The sequence below is a fragment of the Somniosus microcephalus genome, chromosome 7 (assembly GCF_052327205.1).
Source record: "Somniosus microcephalus isolate GS21.2 chromosome 7, FLI_Smic_1.0, whole genome shotgun sequence".
Classification (NCBI taxonomy): domain Eukaryota; kingdom Metazoa; phylum Chordata; class Chondrichthyes; order Squaliformes; family Somniosidae; genus Somniosus; species Somniosus microcephalus.
In genome coordinates, this window is record NC_140993.1 from 77,405,752 (window position 1) to 77,431,576 (window position 25,825).

At 43.4% G+C, this 25,825-nt stretch overlaps 1 protein-coding gene across 1 annotated transcript; it reads right to left on the reverse strand.

Moving 5' to 3' along the window:
• Positions 1 to 12,994: 12,994 nt before the first annotated feature.
• Positions 12,995 to 25,579, reverse strand: LOC147114744 (protocadherin alpha-4-like). The gene is made up of 4 exons (XM_085993944.1): positions 25,249 to 25,579; positions 15,848 to 16,018; positions 14,684 to 14,856; positions 12,995 to 13,000 (listed from the first exon to the last, which is right to left on the reverse strand). The coding sequence occupies exons 1-4, from the start codon at positions 25,472 to 25,474 to the stop codon at positions 12,995 to 12,997; spliced, it is 576 nt and encodes a 191-aa protein (XP_085850070.1). The 5' UTR covers positions 25,475 to 25,579.
• Between the last annotated feature and the right edge of the window lie 246 nt (positions 25,580 to 25,825).

Below are 25,825 nucleotides of genomic sequence, written 5' to 3' on the forward strand. Positions count from 1 at the left end.
GGTGGTGTATTACACATTGTAATTGCTGCTTTCTGTGTCAGGTAATGTCTATTTTGTTATGTTCGTTTTCAGCATCATGGAACCACAATATTATGGATTTACGAGGTATTAGGTTGCACAATAGAATATGAAACAAATGTTGCATTTGTAAGAAACAAAGAGTATTCAAAAATGTCAAAAACATGGATCTCTGGAAATCAGTAACGTTTACCCTCAATGTTCTAGTGATGCTGTTGGTATAGATATGTGATGACCTACAGCTCCTGGAGCTTAAAAGGTTCCATTTAGTGGTAGGAAATGAACCAGAATTTCCTATAATACAACTGATGCAATATTGGATAAAGCTACAGCTTCAGTCATGACAAGTTCAAGTCCCACTGCAACTATTTATTTTTGATTTTTGTATGTCATAAAGGAGGCTATAAGGTTTCAGATTTCACAGAAAAACAAACTGAATTGGAACTGTGATCCCAAAACATCAACTGAAATACTGAAATCCAATGTGATAAAACAGAATGCAATTTATTCCGTTGCCTTGAAGCAGTGTCCTTGGTCACAGGCCTTTATTGTGGGCTTGTTTGTTAGTAGTACATTGTGTTACTCGGATGCTCGGGGCCAGTGATTCTTGATGTCCAGGTCTTATGCAGCCAGCAGCAATCCCAAAGTAAACTTGTCAGATTTGCTAAGCCTGACTACTGGGAAGACGCATTTTGTACTAGGTCTCCCCAGTAGCTGCCCTTAGCGAATCTGAGGTTACTGCAGGCTATGCGACATCCGCATGTCAGGATCTGCACCATAGCATCCCACAAAGTGCAATATTAAAACAGCTATAAGCAATGTGATCTGTACATGTCAGACACCGAGCTGACCAAAAATAAAAATTCACTCCAGTGAGTCACTCACTTTTTTCAGTTGCAATATATTCTTTTTTTTTAAAGCATTTATTTGGCATATAAAAACATATCAGGCTGTGAACTTTCAACATAAAGAATCTAATGATATTTGAATCATTCAGCAAAAATGTCTACAATCCTTGTGTTACCTCTGTGACCCGCACTGTGCCCCTACCCACCCAAGTCCATGAGCATGAATCACGAGAGGAAGCTGGTTATCCAACATGCTTCAAAAAATTACATGAATAAGCCCAATGTAAATAGAAATACTTGGAGAACCGCAGCAATTTCTGACCTTTCCATGCCATCCTGAATCCAGATCAGTAGCTGATACCTGCACAACTGACATGCCGACTGCAGCACCTTCAGGGACCATGGCCTCATATGTGGACGAGGTAAAGAAAGGAACATTGTCGTTCACATCTGAAAAATTGAACAACCAAAAAGATCAAAGGGTACTTCATCTTGAACCACAACAAAAGAAGGAACCTTGCACAGTTAAAGGGCCAATGTCATCATTAACATTGTTTGTTGTATTTTTTTTTTAAGTTTTAAAAGAATCATCCAGCACAGGCCGCACAATGAGCTTAGAAACATAATTTCAAATGAAAGTGCAGAATGAGGAAAGAACATTTTGCCAACCAAGCCTGCTTCTCCCATAGGTCCTGTACAATATGCCATATCGAAGACTCTATCCCACTTACTTCCAATAAGTTTTTTCTCTATTTTCCTGGAAACTGGGAAAACAATATTGAGGGGAACCTCACCTCAGCAATAGAGGGGAACCTTCTAAGAGGCCAAGAACATGGGCAGATGCCCTGGGAAACAGCATCTAAATTTGGGATATCTTAAACATACCTGTCACGTTGACATAGATGGTGGCGAAGGAGGCTAACGGAACTGCAGCCACATTCTGAGCCCTGACTCTAAGTGTGAAAAACTTTGTTCCCTCAAAATCCAGTGGTTCTGCCACTAAAATTGAGGCAGATCCATCGGCACGATTGGGTTTCAGGTAGAATCGGACCGGCATGTTTGTTTCTGGAACCTGACCTTCTTCCAGGTTGTATGTAACTCTTGGATCCCCAAGAGGAGATGTTGCCTTGATAGTCTAAAATCACAAAAGGTGAAAACTCAACATTAAACCCACTATAATCACTAATCAGAACAGGCTGCATTGAAAACAATTACATATCTCACTCTGAATAAAGTAAAATACACGCAACATCAACAGTGCTACACCTAATATGTTGGGGGGTGGGGGGTGGGGAGGTGGCATTGTACGATATTTATATTTTCTTGCCATCCTTCCTACAGGTTCCCCTGAGTCCAAGCACACTTTTTCTGTTGAGTTGGAAGACGGGTAGCTTGCTCCTAGTCCCTTTCAATGATACTCTGTAACCAACTGCTAGGAAGTTAACAAGAACAATGTGCAGCCACTCATCTTCTGATGATCCCTTCCCTCTGGGCAAAAGCCTGATCTCTGCCTAGATTGTAACTGACGCATACAGTTCACGAAGATCACAAACTCAATCCCTATTCTGTGCAGAGTTAGCTGGGGCAGAGGTTAGGATACTATGATTGGACTGAGCTCCCTTGGACTTGCGAAAGTTATCTAGGGTTGTTGCTCCTCATCGCGACCTAGTGACCCGTGCTGGAAAGCATGCATGTTCTGGAGGTGTCAGGTAAGGACAGCAGCAGGCTTGGCTGTGGTGCCCTTGCTGGAGAATAGCCAACTAACACTCACTATCTAAGCTCACAAATGGAGAACAACCAGTTGGCCAAGGTAATGGAGAGCAGCCTGCACCTGGGAGACTGCATCCCAACATCAGTCAGTGCCTTCAGGGGAGGAGCAGAGAAAATTGAAAGGCGAAAACCCTGCAATCTAGAAGTTCCATATTTTTTTGAAAATTAAACTCATCGACCTTTGATGACATCCACAGGCCCCAGCTGCAACTGTTTTAATTATGTTCACAATGAAAAATTACAGTCATTGCAAAAACATGAAAAATATGGGAAGGCCATCAGCATATTAACAACTACAGTCTAATTTTGCCTTGAATTAATAAATAATCTCTCAAGCTGTTCATCGTTTCCTCACGTTCCTCTTCACTTTTGGGAGTTTCATGCTGCACTCTGACCTTTACATATGTCATGAATGATTCATTTAAAATGCGGCCATGATATGGTCTAATTAGATTCATGAAGCACCCTAAGTACCTCATTAGTTTTAACAAGGAATATTTTAGATGTTTAAAAACTAATTTCTATGCAGATTGATGAGCCTGTGCTCCAATCACATGATTAGTAGATCATTAAGACAATACAGTAATTGTAATTTTAAAATGCTGCTCAAATCGCTATTTAGTAAGATACACTTCATACAGGTGAATCCTCCAGGGGTGTAATTATGAAAAGAAATAACATCATACCTTCTGAATTCTTGTAAAGTATGCCATAATCTGATTGCCTGTAAATATGGAGGAGGAAGATTTTTCCACTACCCTATTTAAATATACAGATGTTTTGTGCTTCAGTGTTCTGTGCCTCAGAGCAGAGGCATCCACATCCCCCGTAATTCCATAAGGATTTCCAACTTTCCAAAGTACTGGGATATTCGGGATATGCAGTCCTCACAAAAAATGGAGGAGAAAGATCAGAGTCATCCCCAGGCAACTTAAAGGCAATTGGAAGAAAGTTGCCTGCTTACCTTCACAGCCACAAAATAGTGTGCGGTCCATGAAGGGTAAGTGCAAAGTGGGAGAAATGATAACCTAATGTGAGGGTGGAAAAAATAATTTTCAAATGTAGGCCTTAAAATAACCAGGTTAACACCTCAATTAAAAAAGATGGTTATCCAAGTGTTCATATGATAAAAATAATGGGGAGGCTAACAGTGCTCACTGCTACTAAAGAGTAACTCAGAAAGCAACTTTGGCGACCACATGTGCGGAGTTAAACGTGGAAATCAGAAGGTGCTGTCTGAGTTGCCCAGCTCCTCCAGACGTTTATACTCGCCCAGAGACTCACCACTGAAACACGTGAAGTTGCTGTACTTACCCACTCGATACCCACTAAACTCGCCAGAAAAGGTTAAGACTTGTCCATTCTAGTGTAGGTGGATTTTTAACAGTGTGATAAGTCTTAATTACTGCCAAACAATCTCTGTGGCACTGAAAATTAACTTTTACAAGTGTGGAGTCTCATTCCTTTAGATTTTAATTATTGGAGATTTAAAAAAAGAAAAAAAATTAAATAAAAATTATTTTCTTTTTCTTTTTCTCTCTGTCTCTTATCTCTCTTAATCCTATCTTTTTTCCCTCTCTTTATTTCACTTTCTATACATGATTTGGCATTGAATTCAATATTCTAACTTGCACTTCTTGGTTCGGACTCTGCACTGCTTATTAAAAATTCTTGAATCTGATTGGTTAAGGAGATACACAGTTGCTTGACTATTCACATAGGTCCCAGATCTCCTGTAGAGGGCGCCACAATGAAATAGATTTCTAATTACCACAAGTTCCAGTGCAAAAGCCCAAAGTCTGTGGGCTAGTGTAAGTGTAATGAACAGCTGGGGCTGTTCATTCACCACTGACCGCAAAATCTTGGCCAATATTTATACAAAGTAATTTCAAGGCCAAAAGGTCTGAAAGTACAAGGAAAGAGTGTTTGAGTAGACCCTGCCATTCAGAAACTACTTGCGAGGTGAATTCTATAAACACATTATTCCCAAATCAAAGAATTTCTTATCAAGGGTAGAAATTCCCAATATTTGGATTTATTCAATAAGTGGAAGTAAACTCCTACAATCCCGTGAGAATTCATTGTACACACAGCTAAATTCCACCAGGTTATTTGGGCAAACAGTTCCCAAAGTCAGAACAGACAAGGGGGGTAAATTTTGACTGTGCGATAGTGCAAAACGGAAATAAACTTCCATCGATATCAATAGAAATAAAAAATCAGGAGAGATGTAAAATGGGCTGCCGATTTGCTATTACCCAGACAAAGTGAAAATTACCCCCAATGAAATATGGGACAGAAAAAAAGTGAAAAATACATTAATGCAAATGGTTTTCCAATCAGCATTCCCACTGGGATTTTTAAAAGCTTATGTTCTGGCACTTAAGTCAGGGCATGAACCTGCAGTTATTTCTCTTTCCTCTGCTCCTCTTGTCTTTTTTCAGGGAATGTGATAGCTTTTATATACATGTAGTTTGGTGATTGAAGTACTCATCTGCTTTTTATAGCTGCAGGGTACTGCTAGAATTTGTATGCTAACATTTTTTATTGTCTTTTTTCCCCCACTGTGTTACATTATTTGATTGCAGGAATTTATTATTCTTAATGCATTTTATTTCAAAACTCAATAAAATGTTAATCAAGCTCTCCAGATAACTCAGTTAGAAGAAAATTCAGCCAAAGTCCCCACTCCTTCTTGCTATCAAGTGTCTTCTGCTGGAAAGTGCACTTGTGTGAGGGTTGGATGAGGATAAGGTTGGGATTGGCTAGGATGTTCCTTCATGGTCAAGTAGCCTGCTGACAATCTTGGTTCACAGATGAAGAATGGTTACTTGCAAGAGATATTGCAGGGTGCGTGGCAACTGCGAAACAGGAGCACGGCTGGTTCAGCACTTTCAAAAATGTGCAGTTTGTTTTGTTCCTTAAGTTTCAAGGCTGGTAACAATTTGCAACCAAATTGCTTCAATGCAGACAAACCTACATGGGAAAACCGCTTTTGTAAATTACAGAATAGGCAAAAGTCAAATCAGAAACATAGCCATAGATTCTCAGCTGTAATTCTGGAGGTTAATTTCTGGACAAAAAAAATTATATACAAACAGTGTGATTTAAACTGAACAGCAAAAAAAAAGAGGAAAACACTAATCAGGAAGGTTTGCTGGAACACCAAAAAGTACAGATTGAAGACTGCACCTAGAATTTCAAAGTTAAGAACCGTTTGATCCTTTGTCAAAAAGTCTAACTTCAGGTTACAACCCAAGGGGAATCGGAAATGAGAAACTTGCTTTCCCAAATCAAGTCCAATCTCACAGAACATTCAAGATTTAGAAGATTTTAAAAGATTTTTTGAGCAACCTGGGTGGCGGCCTAAGATCCATAGTGCAGGATGCCAACAAGAGTTGAAAAGAATGGGAGAGAAGACGGGGTAAACTATGTCATGCTGAGGTGAAGCCAAACCTACGTTTTAAACGTCCGAAATTTGTAGAAGGAAGGATAGAAAGGCAGAGTTCCACAGTTTTGAGGTCCAGAGAAAGGATACATTGAGGTAGGAGAAAGTGTACTGAATCTAGATTTCAACACAGTGAGAATACAGAAAGGAGGAAGAGTGTGTATGATAGTATATTTTCAGCTTAGAATGAATAATTGAGGGATGTTCAAAACCATAATACCGATAAAAGAGAGAAAGACAAGAAAGTAGTGACGGAAATGGACTGATTACAGGGCTAAATGTGATAGAAAGTGATATGCTATCAATGACTCAAAGACAAGGATTCAACTGAAGGCTTTTAATCACTAAGAACATAGCAGCATAGCAGGTCTTCCCACATCGGGTTCATCTGGTAGTGAGTGACTCATACAGCTCCTGAGACCTTTATATGGCAAAAGACAGGGGCGTAGCCAATACACACAATAGGAACAAAAGGGTGTGGTTCACACAATACAAGCAGGTAAAATACAAGCAGGTCTGATGAAGGCATATTTCATCACATTCACCCCTTCTACAGATTTAGTCTGTCCGGGGGTGTGATAGTCCTTCCTGAACGTCGCAACAGTACCTTGGGTTCCGACCGGGAGTCCGTGGTGCCCTCCTGGGCATACCCATGTGCCGGGGGTGTTGCAGGTACTTCTGGGGGTGGTGAGGATACCTCTGGGGATGGTGGAGGTTCTTCTGGGGGTGGTGGTGATGGGTCGTCGTCGTCGCTTCCTGCCGAGGTGAGGTCCTTTATGGACACGGTGTCTTCACGCCCGTCAGCGTGCTTGACGTACGCGTACTGTGGGTTTGCGTGGAGTAGGTGTACTGCCTCCACGAGGGGATCCGTTTTGTGGCCCCTCACATGCTTCCATAACAGGACTGTCCCTGGGGTGGAGAGCCACGAGGGTAGGGATACTCCTGAGGTTGATTTGCGGGGAAAAACGAACATCTTCTCGTGAGGAGTGGCGTTAGTAGCAGTACACAGTAGCGACCTTAACGAGTGGAGTACGTCTGGGAGGACCTCCTGCCAGCGGGAGGTGGGGAGGCCTTTAGACCTTAGTGCTAAGGTGACCGCCTTCCACACTGTCGCGTTCTCCCTCTCCACTTGCCCATTACCCCGGGGGTTATAACTAGTGGTCCGACTCGTGGCTATCCCCTTCGACAGCAGGTATTGGCGCAGTTCATCGCTCATGAACGACGCCCCCCTGTCAGTGTGGATGTAGTTAGGCATGCCGAACGTGCAAAACAGGTTGCCGAGGCACTTGATGACCGTGGCACTGGTCATATCTGGGCAGGGGTAGGCGAATGGGAAGCGGGAGTACTCATCCACAATGTTGAGAAAGTACACATTGCGGTCGGTGGAGGGGAGTGGTCCCTTGAAATCTAAGCTCAGGCGCTCGAATGGCCGTGTAGCTTTGATCAGGTGGGCTCGGTCGGGTCTGAAAAAACGGGGCTTGCATTCCGCACAGGTGCGGCAGTCCCTGGTCATAGACCGGACCTCCTCGATGGAATAGGGCAGGTTACGGGATTTTATAAAGTGGAATAGCCGGGTGACCCCCGGGTGGCAGAGGTCATTGTGGAGGCCCTGTAGCCTGTCCCCCTGGATGCTGGCACACATCCCTCATGATAGGGCGTCGGGGGATTCGTTGAGGGCCCCCGGCCTATATATTATGTCATACTCAAACATGGAGAGTTCGATCCGCCACCTGAGAATTTTGTCATTCTTGATCTTCCCCCTCTGTTTGTTGTTAAACAAGAAGGCTACCGACCGCTGGTCGGTAAGCAGGGTGAAGCGTTTGCCGGCTAGGTAGTGCCTCCAGTGCCGCACTGCCTCCACTATGGCCTGGGCCTCCTTCTCTACCGAGGAGTGCCTGATCTCGGGCCCTTGGAGGGTTCTTGAGAAAAAGGCTACGGGCCGCCCATCCTGGTTGAGGGTGGCTGCTAAAGCGAAGTCGGGTGCATCGCTTTCGACCTGGAAAGGGATGTTTTCGTCCACTGCCCGCAGCGCGGCCTTCTCAATGTCATGTTTAATGCTGTTGAAGGCGGCGTGGGCCTCGGCTGTGAGCGGGAAGGACGTTGATTTCAGGAGGGGACGGGCCTTGTCGGAATAATTGGGGACCCATTGGGCGTAATAGGAGAAGAACCCCAGGCACCTTTTCAGGGCCTTGGGAGTGTTTGGTAGGGGTAGCTCCCATAGGGGGCGCAATCGGTCGGGGTCCGGACCGATTTCCCCGTTTTCCACCACGCAGCCCAGGATACAGAGGCGCGTGGTGCTAAAGACACACTTATCCTCGTTGTAGGTGAGATTGAGTCTGAGGGCGGTTTTCAGAAATCTCGCGAGGTTCGAGTCGTGGTCTTGCTGGTCATGGCCGCAGATGGTGACGTTGTCTAGGTATGGGTAGGTGGCTATTAACTGGTTCTCATCGACCATGCGGTCCATCTCCCGCTGGAAGACCGAGACCCCGTTCGTTACCCCAAATGGGACTCTGAGGAAGTGGTAGAGACGTCCGTTCGCCTCGAAGGCGGTGTATGGACGGTCCCCCGGCCTAATGGGGAGCTGGTGGTATGCCGATTTTAGGTCGATGGTGGAAAACACCCGGTATTGCGCGATTTGGTTAACCATATCCGCTATGCGGGGCAGAGGGTAGGCGTCTAGCTGGGTGTATAGATTAACCGTCTGGCTATAATCTATCACCATCCGCTTCTTTTCGCTACCCTTAACTACTACTACCTGGGCGCGCCACGGGCTGGTACTGCATTCGATGATACCCTCCCGCTTGAGTCTTTCTACTTCCGACGCAATGAACCGTCTATCCTCCCAGCTGTACCGCCTACTCTTGGTCACTATGGGTCGACAGTTGGGTGCGAGGTTGGCGAACAGAGAGGGCGGCTTGACCTTCAGGGTAGCCAGACCGCACACTGTGAGGGGCGGCTGGGACCCACCGTAGGTAAGCGTGATACTTTGGTGGTGGCACTGGAAGTCCAGACCCAAGATCACGCTCACACAGAGATCTGGCATTATCAGTAGTTTAAAATCTCTGTAATCATTGCCTTTTACCGACAACATAACCGTGCAGAAACCTGTAATTTTTGAGGTATGAGTCTTATCGGCCATGGCGATTTTGCCCTGTGTGGGGACTATCGTTAGAGAAAGTCGTTTTACCAGGCTAGGATGAATAAAGCTTTCGGTGCTCCTGCAGTCAATCAAGCATTTAACCTTGTTCCCGTTTACCTCTATGTCCATCATCGATTTAGACAATGGATGTGGCCTGGATTGATCCACTGTGATCGAGGCCACCAGTGGGTCCTGGAGGTCCGTGTAGTCGGGGCAAGATGGTGGACTCCATGAGGATGGACAAGATGGCTTCCAAGATGGCCGCTCCCACGGCGCGCATGCGGCAGTGGTGGAGTTGGAGGCGGGGTTCCCTCTGCAGACTTTGCTGAAATGTCCTTTCTTCCCACATTTAAAACAGGTGGTGCCCTTCGCTGGGCACAGATGCCTGGAGTGTTTGTCCTGACCGCAGAAGTAGCATTTCGGGCCCCGATGCATCGCGGCAGTTGTGGGGCTCCTGGGTGGAGGCTGGGGCTCCGATGGTGCTGGGCTGGCCTGAGACCTGGGAGGTGAAGATGGCTTCCAAGATGGCGGCCCCCATGGCGCGCACGAGGCGGAGTGGGCCGCGTGGCCTGGGGAACAGGATTCAGAGTTCCTCTGGGCCATATCCAGCGATCGCGCTATATCTATAGCCTGTTTTAAGTCCAGTCCCTCCTTTTCAAACAGTTTCTGCCGAATATAATTTGAACTGAGGCCCGCAATAAGGGAGTCTCGAATCAGCTCCTCCGTGTACATGATGGCAGACATGGCCTTACAGTTACAGTCTCTGCCCAGTACTTTTAGGTTTAGTATAAAGTCCTCTAGTGACTCACCATGCCGCTGCGTGCGAGTAGTCAGAAGATGCCTGGCGTACACCACGTTTATTGGCCGCGCGTAGTGGGCCTTCAGGATGGTGCAGGCCTCCTCGTAGCTGGTGGCATCTTGGATGAGAGGGGAGACCCGATGGCTCACCCAGTTTCGCAGGATTCCCAGTTTCATGTCTCCGGTAGCGGTTTCGGCTGCGGCTATGGCAGTGGATGAGTTTGCAATGAAAAATTCGAAGCATTGGAACCAGTGTCCAAACTGTGTGGCTGCGTCTGAGGCATGGGGGTCCAGATCCAAGCGCTCTGGTTTCAGGAGTCGATCCATCTTGGTGTTTTAGTGATTAAAATTGATATGCCATCAATGACTCAAAGACAAGGATTCAACTGAAGGCTTTTAATCACTAAGAACATAGCAGCATAGCAGGTCTTCCCACATCGGGTTCATCTGGTAGTGAGTGACTCATACAGCTCCTGAGACCTTTATATGGCAAAAGACAGGGGCGTAGCCAATACACACAATAGGAACAAAAGGGTGTGGTTCACACAATACAAGCAGGTAAAATACAAGCAGGTCTGATGAAGGCATATTTCATCACAGAAAGATCTCCTAATCGTAATACCGCAAATCTGAAATTCACATGTACCCTTACGTTCCCTTTCCCTGGATTCCTGGAGAGGAATGTTGTCTCTGTCAATGCTGTTTTTCAGCCAGCCACTAGAGGATATGTTAACACAGTCGAGGGTGAGTTTGATTCTCATGCACGCCATGTGAAGAATGTTTGCCTTCCATTTTACATTTGCACTGGTTGCAGGTGTCGAGGAGACGCCAGGAATATTCCCAAAGGAGGATAACATTTTTTGAAAAGGTTGTCATCTCAGGTCACCCTTACATAACACAGAATAACATTAGCAGAGAAAGAGGAACATGTCTGCCTTCTTGGCAAAGTGTTTCATTCATGGCCTGGGAAGATTTGGAAGAGGAGGAGGGAAAGCAAAATAGAAACTGTTATCTATATAAACAGATGTCTTAACTAGTTAAACAATGAGTAGATAAGCCGTAGAGACCAGGAAGAGCCCAGATTTGATTCCTGGGCTGTATTGGTCTCAACCAAGGCAGAAATTGGAGCATTACAATTGGCCTCAGCCCTCTGGGCTAGGGAATGGAAAATCTCCTAGATTTCCTATTCCTGGCTGCTATCCTCAGCTGAAAGGATATGGGCATTGGCTGAGATGAGGATCAGCCTCAATTGTGGTGTCTGTCGCTTTAGTTGAATAGCCTGCTAATCCTCACTGTGAAGGTTGACATATGAAGAATTGCCATTTGGGCAAGGTACTGACAGGCAAAGAGTGCATGTGGAACTATACGCCAGAGGAAAGGAGGAGCAAAAACTGGTAGAAGCGGACAACAACTTGCATTTATATAGCGCCTTTAACATAGTTAAAAAGTCCCTAGGCCTTTCACAGGAGCGATTATCAAACAAGATTAGACACCGAGCCACAAAAGGCGCTATTAGGACGGATGAACAAAAGCTTGGTAAAAGAGGTAGGTTTTAAGGAGCGACTTAAAGGAGGAAAGAGAGGTATCGAGGCAGAGAGGTTTCGGGAGGGAATTCCAGAGTAGGCAGCTGAAGGCATGGCAACCAATGGAGAAGCGAAGAAAATCGGGGATGCGCAAAAGGCCAGAATTGGAAGAGCACAGAGATCTCAAAAGGCCTGTAGGGCTGGAGGAGGTTACAGAGATAGGGAGGGGCGAGACCATGGAGAGATTTGTAAACAAGAATGAGAATTTTAAAATCGAGCTGTTGCCAGATCAGGAGCCATTGTAGGTCAGCGAGCACAGTAATGATGGTTGAACTGGACTTGGTGCGAGTTTGGATATGGGAAGCAGAGTTGTGGATAATCTCAAGTTTAGAGAGGATGCAAGGTGGAAAGCTGGCCAGCATTGGAATAGTCAAGTCTAGGGGTAACAAAGGAATGGATGAGGGTTTCAGCAGATGAATTGAGGCAAGGGTGGAGACGGACGATGTTACGGAGGTGGAAGTAGGGGTTCTTGGTAATGGAGAGGATATAGGGTTGGAAGCTCAGCTCAGGGTCAAATAGGACAGCAACATTGTGAACAGTGCGGCTCAGCCCCAGACAGTGGCCAGGGAGAGTGACGGAGTCGGTGGCTAGGGAACTGAGTTTGTGGCGGGGGCCAAAGACAATGGTTCCGGTCAACCCAATATTTAACTGGAGCAAATTTATGCTCATCCAATGAAAGATGTTTATTAGATTTGTCCTCTATTATTCCCTCGAGATGATCTTGTTAGAATTAGACCAAAATTCCAACAAGATCATTTTTTCATATCATAGAGGGCAACAGCTGAGCAATACGTACCAGGAGGAATCCGGGTTTGATCCCAGGTCTGTGTTGATCTCAGCCAGGGCAGAATTTGGAGTGTTAATTAATATAATTTAACTTGAATGTAACTTGTTTTTAATTAAAATTTAAAGTGTATCGCATTTCAGTACTGAGATTATTTTCACTAAAATCCTCAGAACCAATTCTTGGAAGTCCCATTAAGCTAGATAATTTGACATGTATTACATACCACAATCCTCAAGTCTCGAGTAGTGTTCTCTGGGATTGTTATTCGATATTCTTCTTGCTCCCACTGGGGTGGTTGGTTATGTATATTAGTGATGGTAACTGTTAGTTCTACGCTGCTGCTTCGATTGCCTCCGTCAGTTGCTATAATTTGACGCCTGATATGAGCGATCTAGAACACAGACATATCAAGAACTGACAACGATTTGATCAAATCCGAGATTCTTTTTATTTAGCTTGGGAAATGTAATCAGTTCCCCAAACATGCCAATAAATTATATATATTATTATGGGCAGGCCTGAAGGCATCTTCTGATTGATAGGAATAGTTGTAAAATCCTTGGCAGAGACACAATTTCACTCATCCATTTACATTTTATTTAGCTATTGCTGTGTAATCAGCAGAAATAACATTAGCAACAAAAATGCATTCAAAAGTGTAAAATGGAGCTCCATTGCCCCATAAATTGAAAATGTAATAAAAGTAAAATGAATAACCCACATTGATAATTCTGAAAACAACTGATTTTATTCCCTTTTATTGTGAAGACATTGTAAAGTGACTGTATTGTTAAAAAAAAGTTATAATAATTACTTAAAATTAAAGTCCAAGCACTAAGCTGAACATTGTACGATGTTGCAGCTATCCAGCTTGTAATATAGGCCTAGACATTGCTCAGGTTGTGGAGTCTGCACGGTCAATGAGAGGGCACCTCTTTGGCACAGGTCAGGCAGGAGCAAGTGCCACTTTGGTTACATCTCTGGTGGCCACCTGCCTGCCCAATGTAGCCCAAAACTCTGACCTTGTTCCACCCTATGGAGGCGCCCACTCACCCCCAACGTCGGCAATAGCCCTTTTGGTCCCCTGAGCAAAGAGGTCAATCTGGGTGCATTTTTATTTAAACATTTTTTAAAAATTCTTCTGGGTCCAGGCCACTTTCCTGGTTTGGACTCCACTGAAGGGGCACACGTGCACCCTTGTGGAGGTCAGTATGCCTCACTGACTGGTCATAACTACCAACAGTGAATTGTTGGGTGCTTGAGTCCTCACCCTTGGCCCTGCCCCCCAGCCCGTTATTTGCCTTGTGAGGGGCAAACAGAAGTTCCATCTTTTACAAGACATGGGAAATTCCCCAGAACCAGTGGAGACCCCCTCCATCATTTGCCTGGGGGTTCACCAGTCTCTTGCCCTAGAATGACGGGAACCTCACGAACCATGCACCTAGCTGGTAGGCCCTACCCAATATTGGGTCTCTGGAGAGCGCCCAGGAGGCAATCAGGGGGGGGGAGGTGGGCAAGCAGTATAATGTCCCGCTTCTCCCAGCTCCACAAGTAAAAAAAGTTAAAATTTACCTTTCCGGTGGCAGTCTCCAATGGTCCCATTAAGGACTTGAAGAATCTGACTGCATCATGCAGAGCGCATATCATGTGCAATCAAATTTTGCAAAGGGAACCTCACATAGGCATTAGGCCCCCTATTTTTAAGCACATGCCCAGGAGGAGCCCTAACCAACATGGACTCTTAGATAACAACAGAAAATGCTGGAAATACTCAGCAGGCCAGGCAGCATCCGTGGAGAGAGAAACAGGGTTAACGTTTCAGGTCTGGGACCCTTCATGAGAACTGGAAAAAGCTGGAGATGCAACATATTAAGCAGGTGCAGAGACAGGGAGGGGGGTTAGGCTTTTTCCAGTTCTGATGAAGGGTCCCAGACCTGAAACGTTAACTCTGTTTCTCTCTCCACGGATGCTGCCTGGCCTGCTGAGTATTTCCAGCATTTTCTGTTGTTATTTCAGATTTCCAGCATCCGCAGTATTTTGCTATTATATGGACTCTTAGATGAGTGCAATGCAATCTGATTTTGAGGCCAATATATTTAGAATTCATAGTATCCTTTCTAAAGTGCAAATGCAAGAAATAAACACGGTCAGCTATGGACTTTTCAAATTATGTGTTAAATTTAGACTAGTTCAGGGCTGTGCAGTTATGCATTTGGGACTGTGTTACAACTGGCAGGACTTAAGATTTTCTGTCTGATTCCACTATTAACACTACAGGTCTTATACCCTTACCTGAGAAATGGGATGGTTGACATAAATCCAGCCTGTACTGGGACTGATCTGGAAGTACTCTGGCTGCTGCCGTGATATAGAGTAAGTGATGACTGCATTGATTCCATGGTCATCATCATGAGCTGCTGCTCGTAGGAAACTCGTGCCAACTGGTGTGTCTTCACGCAAATAGTCTAAGTACAGAAGAAAATTATTTCATCCAACTTATTTGTTTGCTGATGTTTTAAAATTGTATTTTAAACTTGATCGCTCCTCCTCGTCTCACTTATAATTACATCCTTAGGTTATATTCATTTCAACACAGATGCCCTAGTGCAGTGTAGTGATAAGATGGCGAGTTACGGCTGCAGTGAGCTGCGTGATGGATTTGTAAAATATAAACCGTTGCAAGATTCCCTGACGCGAGAGTGCCAGATTTCTGAAAAGCTGCCAAGGCACCAAGTGGAGGCCAGGTAATTCCCCACAGGGAAGGTGGAAAAATTGGGAGGAAAAGGCCACTCTCCTAACCTCTGGGCAGTCAGTACAGAAAAGGGCTGCTAGAGGACCAAGAGTAGGTGCATCTCCCAGCATCGAACCGAAACACACAGACCAGGGAAGTCCTCGGTTCAATCCCAAGCAGGTGCTGATCTCAACCGGAGCAGCAGTTGGGATGCAACAATTTAGCTCAGTACCACTGACTCACAGAGAGGAAAAATTCACTGTCTACACACACACACGTGAAGAATAGTCACCTGGGGAAGATGCTGGAGGGGACAGTACATGTTGACCCATAGCCCGGCACGAGTCAGCTCCTTCAGTACAGCAGGGGAGAAAAGCATTGTCTATTGAGAAATGACAGCACTCTTGCCAATAACATGCCTTTTTTGGAATTTTAAAAATTATTGAAGGCAGTCAATATTTACTTCACTGCATAAACAGGAGAGACAGCATGAAAAGGCTGTTTTGTTTTCAGATCCTGAATTAATTTTGCCAAGTGTGAGTCATAGGGGATAAGAATTAGAGGTTGTTCACTTGCTAGGAAAATATGGACCAGGGGATAGGAAATTACAGTACCATAACACTGGTTATTGCACAGAAGTTCAACATCGCTATAACATCAAAGAAATCAGATTAAACATCACGGAGCCATTTATTGGTGGGTAGCATCCAGTGTTTGATCCTTACATTGGTAACGGCTGTTCTCAAATTTTGGATCATTGTCATTTTCATCAGCTACGAGTATGATCATCTGACAAATGCCGATTAGTGGCTCCTGAGCCTGGTCCGTTGCTGTCACTGACACAGTGTATTCTCGCTGATTCTCTCTATCAAAACTCTGGGTTGTGGTAATAGATCCTGCAAAGGAATTTAAAAAAAATTAACCTAGCAACCAAGCATTTTGTGAATTGTTCTACTCCTTATTCAAATTAAATTTTAACCTGCAAGTCCCAATTATTTGAACTCACAGTTACTCAAAGCAACTATTTGTCTTCTGAGTGGGTTGGATGGAGTTACTTTACTACACTATATTCTTGCGAGAAAGAGTGTATTTAGATAACAGAAGCTCCTGATTGAAAACAAGCAGCACAAGCTGATGATGGACTGTGACCCTCATACGATCTTTTCAACAGTTGCAGAATTTAGACAGTATAATCTTCAAACAAAAGTTTCTCTCCAGTGATCAAAGTGTTTTAACTCTTCAGAGTTGACTCTCACTGCTGACAAGGTGGCAGGCTAGGAGAATGCTACCATTGTGGATGGACATGTTGGCATAGAAGTTGGTTTGCATTGTGCCCATTTCTTTGGGTGTAAAACAGATGCAAGTCACACCAATTTATCAATGGGATGGCCTGCGCCCAATCTGCACAGGCGTTGGGCCCACGGCTAAATTTGTCAGGCCAATTGTTAAGGTGTCCCAGCAGCCTCCTAAAACAGGCGCTGGACCCCTTGAATATGTTAATTAGGAACATGTTAAGTCCGTTGAAGGACCCCTCTACAAAAATTGTTCCTGGTGAGTGAGACAGGCATGCCCCACTCAGAATTCGTCAGCGGCCCACCACTAAAGCTAAGTTATTATTTTTTTTTAGAAAAACCTTTATGTGGAGCCACAAGGAGCAAGACTGCTCTCCCCGACTCCACAGTCATTGTAACGAAAAACTACCCAGTTATCCTTTACTTGTTTACAGTTCTCTCAAAAGATACCCTGACAACAGTAAATGTCATCATAAAATCATAGAAACTTACAGCACAGAAGGAGGCCATTTGGCCCGTCGTGCCTGTGCTGGCTTTTTGAAAGAGCAGTCGTACTTAATCGCACATCCCCGCTTTTTGTCCATAACCCTGTAAGTTCCTCATACTCAAGGACCTGTCCCACTCCCTTTTAGAATTATTTATGGAATCAGCTTCCACCACCTTTTCAGGTACAGCGTTCCAGATCCCGACATCGGAGTGAAAAGATTTCGCCCATCTCCCCTCTAGATCTTTAGCCAATGATTTTGAATCTATGACCTTTAGTTATTCACCCAAGCAGAAACTAAGATGTATTAACGCTACCTTGTGAAAATAAGTTAATTGGGTCACAATAAGAGAATGTTGTACTTTTTAACCTTTTTAGTGTGTATCTCTTTTCTTACCTTCTCTCTTCATGGAACTTCAAACAGAAAAGTGCAACCAGAACTGCAGATGCAGCAATCCTGATAGGAAATGTATAGGACAAGCTACATCCTCTCAGCGTGTATGATCATCATATTTAACCTGCCTGATTGTAATAGAGCCACCTAGTGGACAACTGATGTATATAATAATAAAGCCATATGCAGTACAGTTCTTACCGGAAGCCATGTTATGCTGTTGTATATATATGCTGTGTCTCAAGATATCACAGAACTGGCGATGAGGATGGGATTCCAGATTCCCTAGCTGAAATTTTTGTTGGAGGATAATCCAGCCAACTGACGGAGGGACTGTTAGAGGTTCTTCGTTTTGCAGAAAAACTTTAAAATCAGAGGTAAATTTCGAGCACACGTAGCTGAACTGTCAATGTTGCCAGAGTCCAGATGGCCGTGCCTATGAGAATAATAGGGCGCTTGGGTGAGTTCCATCATGTTCGAAAGACTTTCGGAGCATATGTGGAGTGGCTAGAAATGTTTTTCACTGCAAATAGTATCGTCGAAGTCCCCGATGATGTAAACCGTAACCAGGCGGTTTTAGAAAGGAGAAAGGAAACAGGCTATTTCTTTGACTGAAGCAGGCCCCGAGGTGTATGAAACCCTGAAAAATTTGCTTGTTCCCGCCAATCCGAAGGACACACCACTGAAGGAGATCCTAACCAAATTAGAACTGCATTACAGTCCTGAGCCCCTGGAAATTGCTGAAAGTTATCGTTTTGGAACACATGATCAATTAAATGACAAGGGTATCAGTGAGTACATTGTAGCTTTAAAAAAAGCTATCCAGTCATTGTCATTTTGGAAACTGTCAGGACCGAGCTTTGCGTGATAGCTTTGCTTGTGGGTTGAAAAATGAACAGATCAGAAGTACATTGTTGACAACCTCTAACTTGACTTTTGACTTAGCTTGTCAGACAGCTATGTTGATGGATATGGCCGACCGATACTCCCGAGAATTCCGCATCATTTCCAGTCATCAGACAACTGAGGTGAATCGGCTGCAGACTAAAAGTAAAAGGCAGTTGGGCCCCAAAGCCTCAGCAACTGGCCAAGGTAACAGTGCATTGAAGTCCTGCTATCGGTGCCTGGGACAACACATCGTTCAAAGCTGTCCATATGTGATGGCAGAGTGTTTCTACTGCAAGAAAACTGGGCACCTTGCGAAAGCGTGCCGACAGAAGAGTAAACCGACTGGCAATGCTAGAAGTAGAAATCGCCAGACACTACATACCATTGAAGAGAAGCAGCAGGACAAGGAGTTTCTGGAGATTCACGTCATCAGGAGCATGAAGGTATCTAACAGCGATTCGCAAGGTATCATTATCCAAGTAGATGTCGCAGGAACCAGGATACCCATGGAAATCGACACTGGTGCATCTGTGAGCGTAGTACCGGAATCACTATATCGCGACAAGTTGCGTGATTATCAACTAGAGAAATCGAAGGTAGAGCTGCAAGGCTACTCAGGAGAGCAAATCCCTGTAGTAGGAAGTGTCACCATACCAGTGAAATACAAGGGTCAGTGTCAGAGCTTGCCTCTCGTAGTAGTGGCAGGAGACAAGCCTGCCTTAATAGGTAGAAATTGATTGGGATCACTGAAGCTGGATTGGAATGAGATTTTTCATGTGGAAGCGAAACTTGCATCAAAAGATGATGTCATTAAGCAGTATCCGAAGGTGTTCAGTGAAATGGGCAGTCCGATCCAAGACTTCAAGGCGAGTGTCAGAATGCAGAAGCACACAAGACCAGTTTACTGCAAGCCACGTCCCGTACCATACGCACTCAAGGAAAAAGTTGAGCAAGAACTCAAAAGACTAGAAACTGAGAACATTATCTCTAAGGTAGACCTGAGTAATTGGGCTACACCCATTGTTGTTGTACCTAAGTCAGATGGTAAGGTAAGGTTGTATGGTGATTATAAGGTAACCATAAACCAGGTTCTAGAGTGTAATCTACCCAATACATTGCCAAATGTGGAAGATTTGTTCACAACACTGACAGGTGGCCAGATCTTTTCGAAGTTCGATCTTACAAATGCCTACCTACAACTTGAGTTAGATGAAGAGTCCAAGTCATGTTTGACTATAAATATTCACCAAGGCCTATATCAGTTCAATTGGTTACCATTTGGAGTGTCTTCTGCCCTGACATATTCCAGGGGGTGATGAGCCAAATTTTGCAAGGGATTGAAGGGGTAGTGTGCTATTTGGATGGCATACTCATTTCAGCACCAAACAGGCAAATCCATGATGAGGTGTTGAATTAAGTGTTCAAACAACTAGAGAAGCACGGAGTACGAGTGACAGCTCACAAGTGTGAGTTGTTTCAAAACTCAGTGGAGTACTTAGGGCACAGAGTAGACAAAGATGGTTTACATCCAACCAAGGGAAAGCTGGATGCAATCAGAAATGCACCCACTCCCAAGAATGTCTCTGAACTTCGATCATTTTTGGGTCTTTTGAATTATTATAGAAAGTTCCTCCCAAACTTGGCTACATTGTTACATCCACTGAATGAGCTGTTGAGAAAACAGGTCCCTTGGAAGTGGTCAAAAGAATGTGACACAGCATTCAAAGAGCGTAAAAGTCAGTTAGTAGAGAGTACCATGTTAGTTCACTATGATGTATCTAAGGAGATCAAGCTAGCATGTGATGCCTCTCCGTACAGAGTTGGAGCAGTGATCTCTCATGTACTAGATATTGGGGAGGAGAGACTAATTGCTTTTGCTTCACGTACTCTCAGTGCCAGTGAGCGGAATTATGCGCAGATCGAAAGAGAATCTTTGTCATTGATTTTTGGGGAGAAGAAGTTTCACAAATACTTGTTTGGTTGTAAGTTTACCATAACTACTGACCATAAGCCCCTGACAGGAATCCTCCATCCAAAGTCCCCAGTTCCAACCTTAGCTGCAGCCCGAATGCAGAGATGGGCTTTGACTTTGTCCATGTATATGTATGACATTGAGTAGAGATGATCAGCTGATCACAGTAATGCAGATGCTATGTCCAGGTTGCCATCCCCATCACAAGTTACACCCAAGAAGGAAGAAGTGTTCTATTTCTCACACATGGATGAACTGCCAGTCACAGTTGAAGAGATTGGTAGGGCAACCAAACGTGACCCAATGATGTCAAAGGTGTATGATTACATAGCAAATGAATGGCCAAACCAGGTATCGGGGAAGATATCCATCCAAACTTCATTTGTATGAATGAATTGTCAGTGGATAATGATTGTATCATGTGGAGAGCAAGCGTGGTTATCCCAAATAGGTTCAGGTCTAAATTGTTAGGAGATCTTCATGACCAGCACCTGGGAATGTGCTTGACCGAGAGTTTTACACGCAGTTACTTATGGTGGCCAGGTTTAGATAAAGAGATAGAGTACATAGTCAGTCAGTGTACAACATGTCAATTGGTGAGCAAGAAACCACAATCAGTACCATTACAGCCATGGAAATGGCCTCCCAGAGTATGGCAAAGGGTACATGTAGACTTTGCTGAGCTAGAAGGACAGCAATTGTTCATAATGATAAATAGTCACTCGAAGTGGGTAGAGGTGTTTCCGACGTGGATAATAACAACAAGCAAAAGCCTAGACAATTTGCGAAGATTGTTTTCTTCATACGGCCTTCCAGAAGAAATTGTGTCTGATAATGGGCTGCAATTTTATTCAGAAGAGTTCACACAGTTCATGAGCAGAACCAGTGTGAAACATACCAAAGTTCCAATGTACCACCCTGCTTCAAATGGTGCAGCAGAGCACACAGTACAATTGTCAAACGTGCCCTCATCAAGTAAATGTTGGATCCAAATCCAAAGAAACGTCAGCTGTCATTGGACCACAAACTGGCAAATTTTCTGATTATCTATTGGAATACTCCTCATGCCACTACTGGTAGAAAACCAGCAGAGTTGTTTCTCAGACGACAGCCACGAACCAGGTTCTCATTGTTAAAGCCAAACTTGGCACAGTCCGTAGAAGAGAAACAATCGAGGCAGAAAGAGAGTCATGATAAAGGTAGAGTTAGAGAGAGAAGTGTGAAGTTGAACCAGAAGGTTAGAGGGAAGAACCATCACTATAAATGGTTAAAGTGGTTACCAGGAAGAGTAGTGAAGATATGTGGCCCTCGCACATATTTGGTCAAGATGTTTGATCATGGAAAGGTTAGGTTTGTTCACATTGATCATATCTTACCTACAGATGTGGAAGGAGTTGAAAGCTGGGATGATTCAATTTATTCTGATGAGTCAGATAGTCTTGTTACAAGTAGAGTACCAGTAGCAAATCTTACATCAGATGTATTATGTTCATTAATAACTAGACATTCTTATTATGAACACAGCTAGCTTCTAGCTAGTCATTTATTCAGTACACGTTCTCTAGGTACAGTATCTGTAGAGATGCAGCATGTGTGCTCCTGTGTGCAGGCTGCCATCTTGACTGTTGCCTTCTGGGTAGCCTAGTGCCTCATGGGTAATGTAATCTTAATATATATACAGCTGGGTAGTGTAGTCTTATACATACAACTATACACAGCTCTACGGCTCCACCTAGTGTCCACTATAGAATGACATGTTATTGATCGTTACATCCCCCTTTCTTTGAGGTTTAACAAAATCAATATCAATCAACTTTCAAGAAAACAATAAAGATAATATCAGTAACACATTTGTTAGTGCTCTATAAACATAAACATTTTCAAAACAGTCAACACATTTTCAAAGCTTTACATTGTACTCAAAGATTAAGTCTATCAGGCTTTTTTACTTCACGTGTGGATCTTCTCAACACGGGTAAGTCTGATGTGTTTTCATGAGATTGTTCTGGTGGTGAATGACAAGATGCAGTTGCGGCATTGTCATCAATCTGCTCTTGTATAGATCGAGGTCTCCTTGCGATCTTTGCTTGGAGAGGGTTTCAGTGTTTCCTTCACTCTTCATGCCATAACTCTCAATGTAGTCAATGCACTCTCGAAAAACTGCTGGCAGCTGGATCCCATCATACAGCATAGTCCTCTCAGCAGCCTCGGCTAATGGAACACCAAAGATTGGCCTGAGGGAAGAAGGAGTATCCACCGGAACTGCTCTGGTGCAGGCTTCTTCTTTTTCTTTTTCTCTTTCCACTGCTTAACAACATCTGCTGCGGTTATATCTTTGGACTTTTTCTCCTTGTGTTTTTCCTCTTTGTACTTTTCTTCCTTTGGCTTCTCTTTGACCTTAAAGTCTTTTTCTTTCTTCTTGGAGAAACTAGGCTTTTTGAAGACATGGATACCCTTTGGCCTTTTCATCCTTGATGGGCTCTCTGCTTCATCACCTGAGTCATCTGGTCTGCTTATGGCACAGTTTATACGGTAGACTCTCTTGACCAGTTCTAAGTCTTCACAAGCTTTGTCACCTAGTATCGAATCAAGTCTTTCAGCCACAACAGAAAACGTGAGATGATGCACTTTGTCTTTGACTGTCACTTTAAGTCTGCATACACCTAAGCTATCTATTTTCTGTCCATTATAGCTCTTCAGTAGTACTGACTTTTTCTGTATTTTGGGCTTTTCTTTCATATTTTTTATGTCACTCATACTGATTAAGTTTGCTTTTGCCCCAGTGTCCAGTTTCAATGTAACTAATGCTCCATTTACCTGCAGTGGGATCATCCATTTGTCCTCTTTTACTGCATTGACTTTATGTTCAGCATTGTCCATTTCTGAGGGCTGCACATTTTCTGTATCTTTTTTGATATCATCACATGACACCATTCCTACAAAAAATGTCTCACTTAAATCAGTGTCCTCAATCACATTAACTTGTTGCCTTTTCGTTGTTTTTACTTTTGAAAAGCATTGTTTGGCAAAGTGATTCTTTCCATTACACTTTGTGCACATTTTTCCAAACGCTGGGCATTGTCTTAACTGGCGTTTGTAACCACAGCGTTTACAATTAAAAATTTCATCCTCCGATTGCTTTTCATTTCTGTTCTGCCCACGTTTCTTCCCCTTATAGGACACAGCACCGACAGTAGCATTATCACTCATTATAATCGCATCATTATTGATTTCACTGAAAGTCTTCGCGTGCTTTCGAGTTAGCTCGCTGGCTTGGCATATTTTCACCGCATTTTCCAAATTTAGTTCGATTTCTCTCAACAGACGTTCCCTGACTTTTTTATCATGAATACCAAACACAATCTGGTCACGAATCATGGATGATTTCAGCTCAGAGAAATTACATGTCTGTGCTTTCAGTTTCAGATCAGTTATAAAGCTATCAAAAGTCTCATTTTGTTGCTGTGTCCGAGAACGGAAGATGTATCTTTCATATGTCTCATTCTTTTTGGGAGAGCAATGTGCATCAAATTTTTTTAGCACATCTTCTAATTTTTCTCTGTTCTCCGCTGGATGAAATACAAATGTATTAAATACCTCTAGCACCTGTGGGCCTGCAACCGTAAGCAGCAACGCTATCTTCCTTGCATCTAGCTTCGTACCGAATCTGATGGCTGCAATGTAGAGTTCGAATTGCTGTTTAAAAGTCTGCCAATTGTAGTCGACTTTTTCTGCGAGATTCAAACGCTCTGGTGGCTTCAAATTCTCCATGTCGCTTTTCACAATTTTCAGCAGATCTTCACCATCCTGGTACCATGTTATGTTTATTAATAACTAGACATTCTTATTATGAACACAGCTAGCTGCTAGCTAGTCATTTATTCAGTACACGTTCTCTAGGTACAGTATCTGTAGAGATGCAGCATGTGTGCTCCTGTGTGCAGGCTGCCATCTTGACTGTTGCCTTCTGGGTAGCCTAGTGCCTCATGGGTAATGTAGCCTTAATATATATATACAGCTGGGTAGTGTAGTCTTATACATACAGCTATACACAGCTCTACGGCTCCACCTAGTGTCCACTATAGAATGACATGTTATTGATCATTACAAGATGTACCAGAAACAAGTCCAAGAAAAAGTCAGAATTTAATCTGAGCCCGAGTCAGGCAGACAAACAGTCTGAAAGTGTAGAGAGTCCAAATGTAGATCAAGGTCAGCCCTTGGAGAAATATTCTCTGCAGACTCAGCCTAGAATGAGTCAAAGTCCTACAACAAGATCTGAAAGTTCTGTTTAAGAAAGAAGGTATCCTCTTCAAAACAGAAGACCAGTGGTTAAATTTAATCTGTAAATATGGAAAATAAGTTCATATATTTTGTTTGTGTTACAGAATTCTATAGTAGAATTTGGAAACATAAAATGGGTTCCATTTGAGGAATGTATACCAAGAGTTGTGTATACCATGCAAGTCATGTACAAGGATTATTTGCTATGATTAACTTCTTCAATAAGGAGGGAGCAGTGTAATAGAGCCACCTGGTGGACTACTGATGTATATATATAATAATATAAAGCCATGTGCAGTACAGGCATGTTGTGCTGTTGTATATATATGCTGTGTCTCAAGATATCACACTGATCACACAACTCAATTAAGTTGCTGACGACAAAGCTGCAAAGTCAAAGGTTAGTGCTCTAAGAAGGATACCAAGCTGCTTCCATATTTTAAAAATGATTTATCCCACTAAGCATTCGCACATACTGAATTGGTGCACGCCAGTATTTAAACAACCAGAGCTACATCCTTCCTGTACAGTAATAACAAATTAAATGGAAAATCTGAAATCCATGAATCATTGGGGCATTTTTTTCAGCCAGAGGAAACATCTTATTTCTTGAAATTTGTTAATGTCCTTCCCAGATGTCCGGGATTCAGCAGCATCAATTTTTTGAAAAGACTAAAAATTGTAAACAAATGAGCAATAATTTGTCTACGAATCCTTGTTGCAGTATTCATGATTTCAAGAAATTCTAGTTTGCATTGGATAGTTTTGTTTACTTCAGTTTTTATTGCAAAGTAACTGAGCAACACACTCACCAGTGTCAGGATTAATATGGAAACCTGGAGTAACTCCATCTCGAATCATGAGTCCATATTTCACCTGTCCATTCACTCCAAGATCAGCATCATAGGCCTTGACTTGTAGTACAAATGTTCCAGGAGGCTGGTTTTCCAAGACACAGGCGTCTTCACTGTATTTTAGACACTGGAATAAAATCAGAAACGCAGCTGATCTCACACCCAGTCTTTCCTGAGTGTCCATGAAGCTATAATACAAGACTGCATCACTTCTGTACTTCCAGCTCGGATATGACGGAGGAATTTGGTAAAAGGAAAATAACAGATTGAGCAGGGAAAGTTCGAAGCTGCCAGTAAAATAATGGGTTCTGACGAAGAGTCATCGACCTGAAACGTTAACTCTGTTTCTCTCTCCACAGATGCTGCCTGACCTGCTGAGTATTTCCAGCATTTTCTGTTTTTATTTCAGATTTCCAGCATCCGCAGTATTTGCTTTTGTAAAATAATGGGGTTGATTTAAGGAATCAAGTTTGCTTAATTGATTTGATTTAAATTAAGTGATACTTTGTTCTCATTCATTTGGAAGATACTTAAA

Coding starts and splice junctions, on each gene's coding strand:
- LOC147114744 (XM_085993944.1), bottom strand. CDS start 25,474: ATGGACACTCAGGAAAGACTGGGTGTGAGATCAGCTGCGTTTCTGATT. Junction 16,019..25,248: donor CCATATTAATCCTGACACTG/GTGAGTGTGTTG, acceptor ATTCCTTTGCAG/GATCTATTACCACAACCCAG. Junction 14,857..15,847: donor TGAGAACAGCCGTTACCAAT/GTAAGGATCAAA, acceptor TTCTGTACTTAG/ACTATTTGCGTGAAGACACA.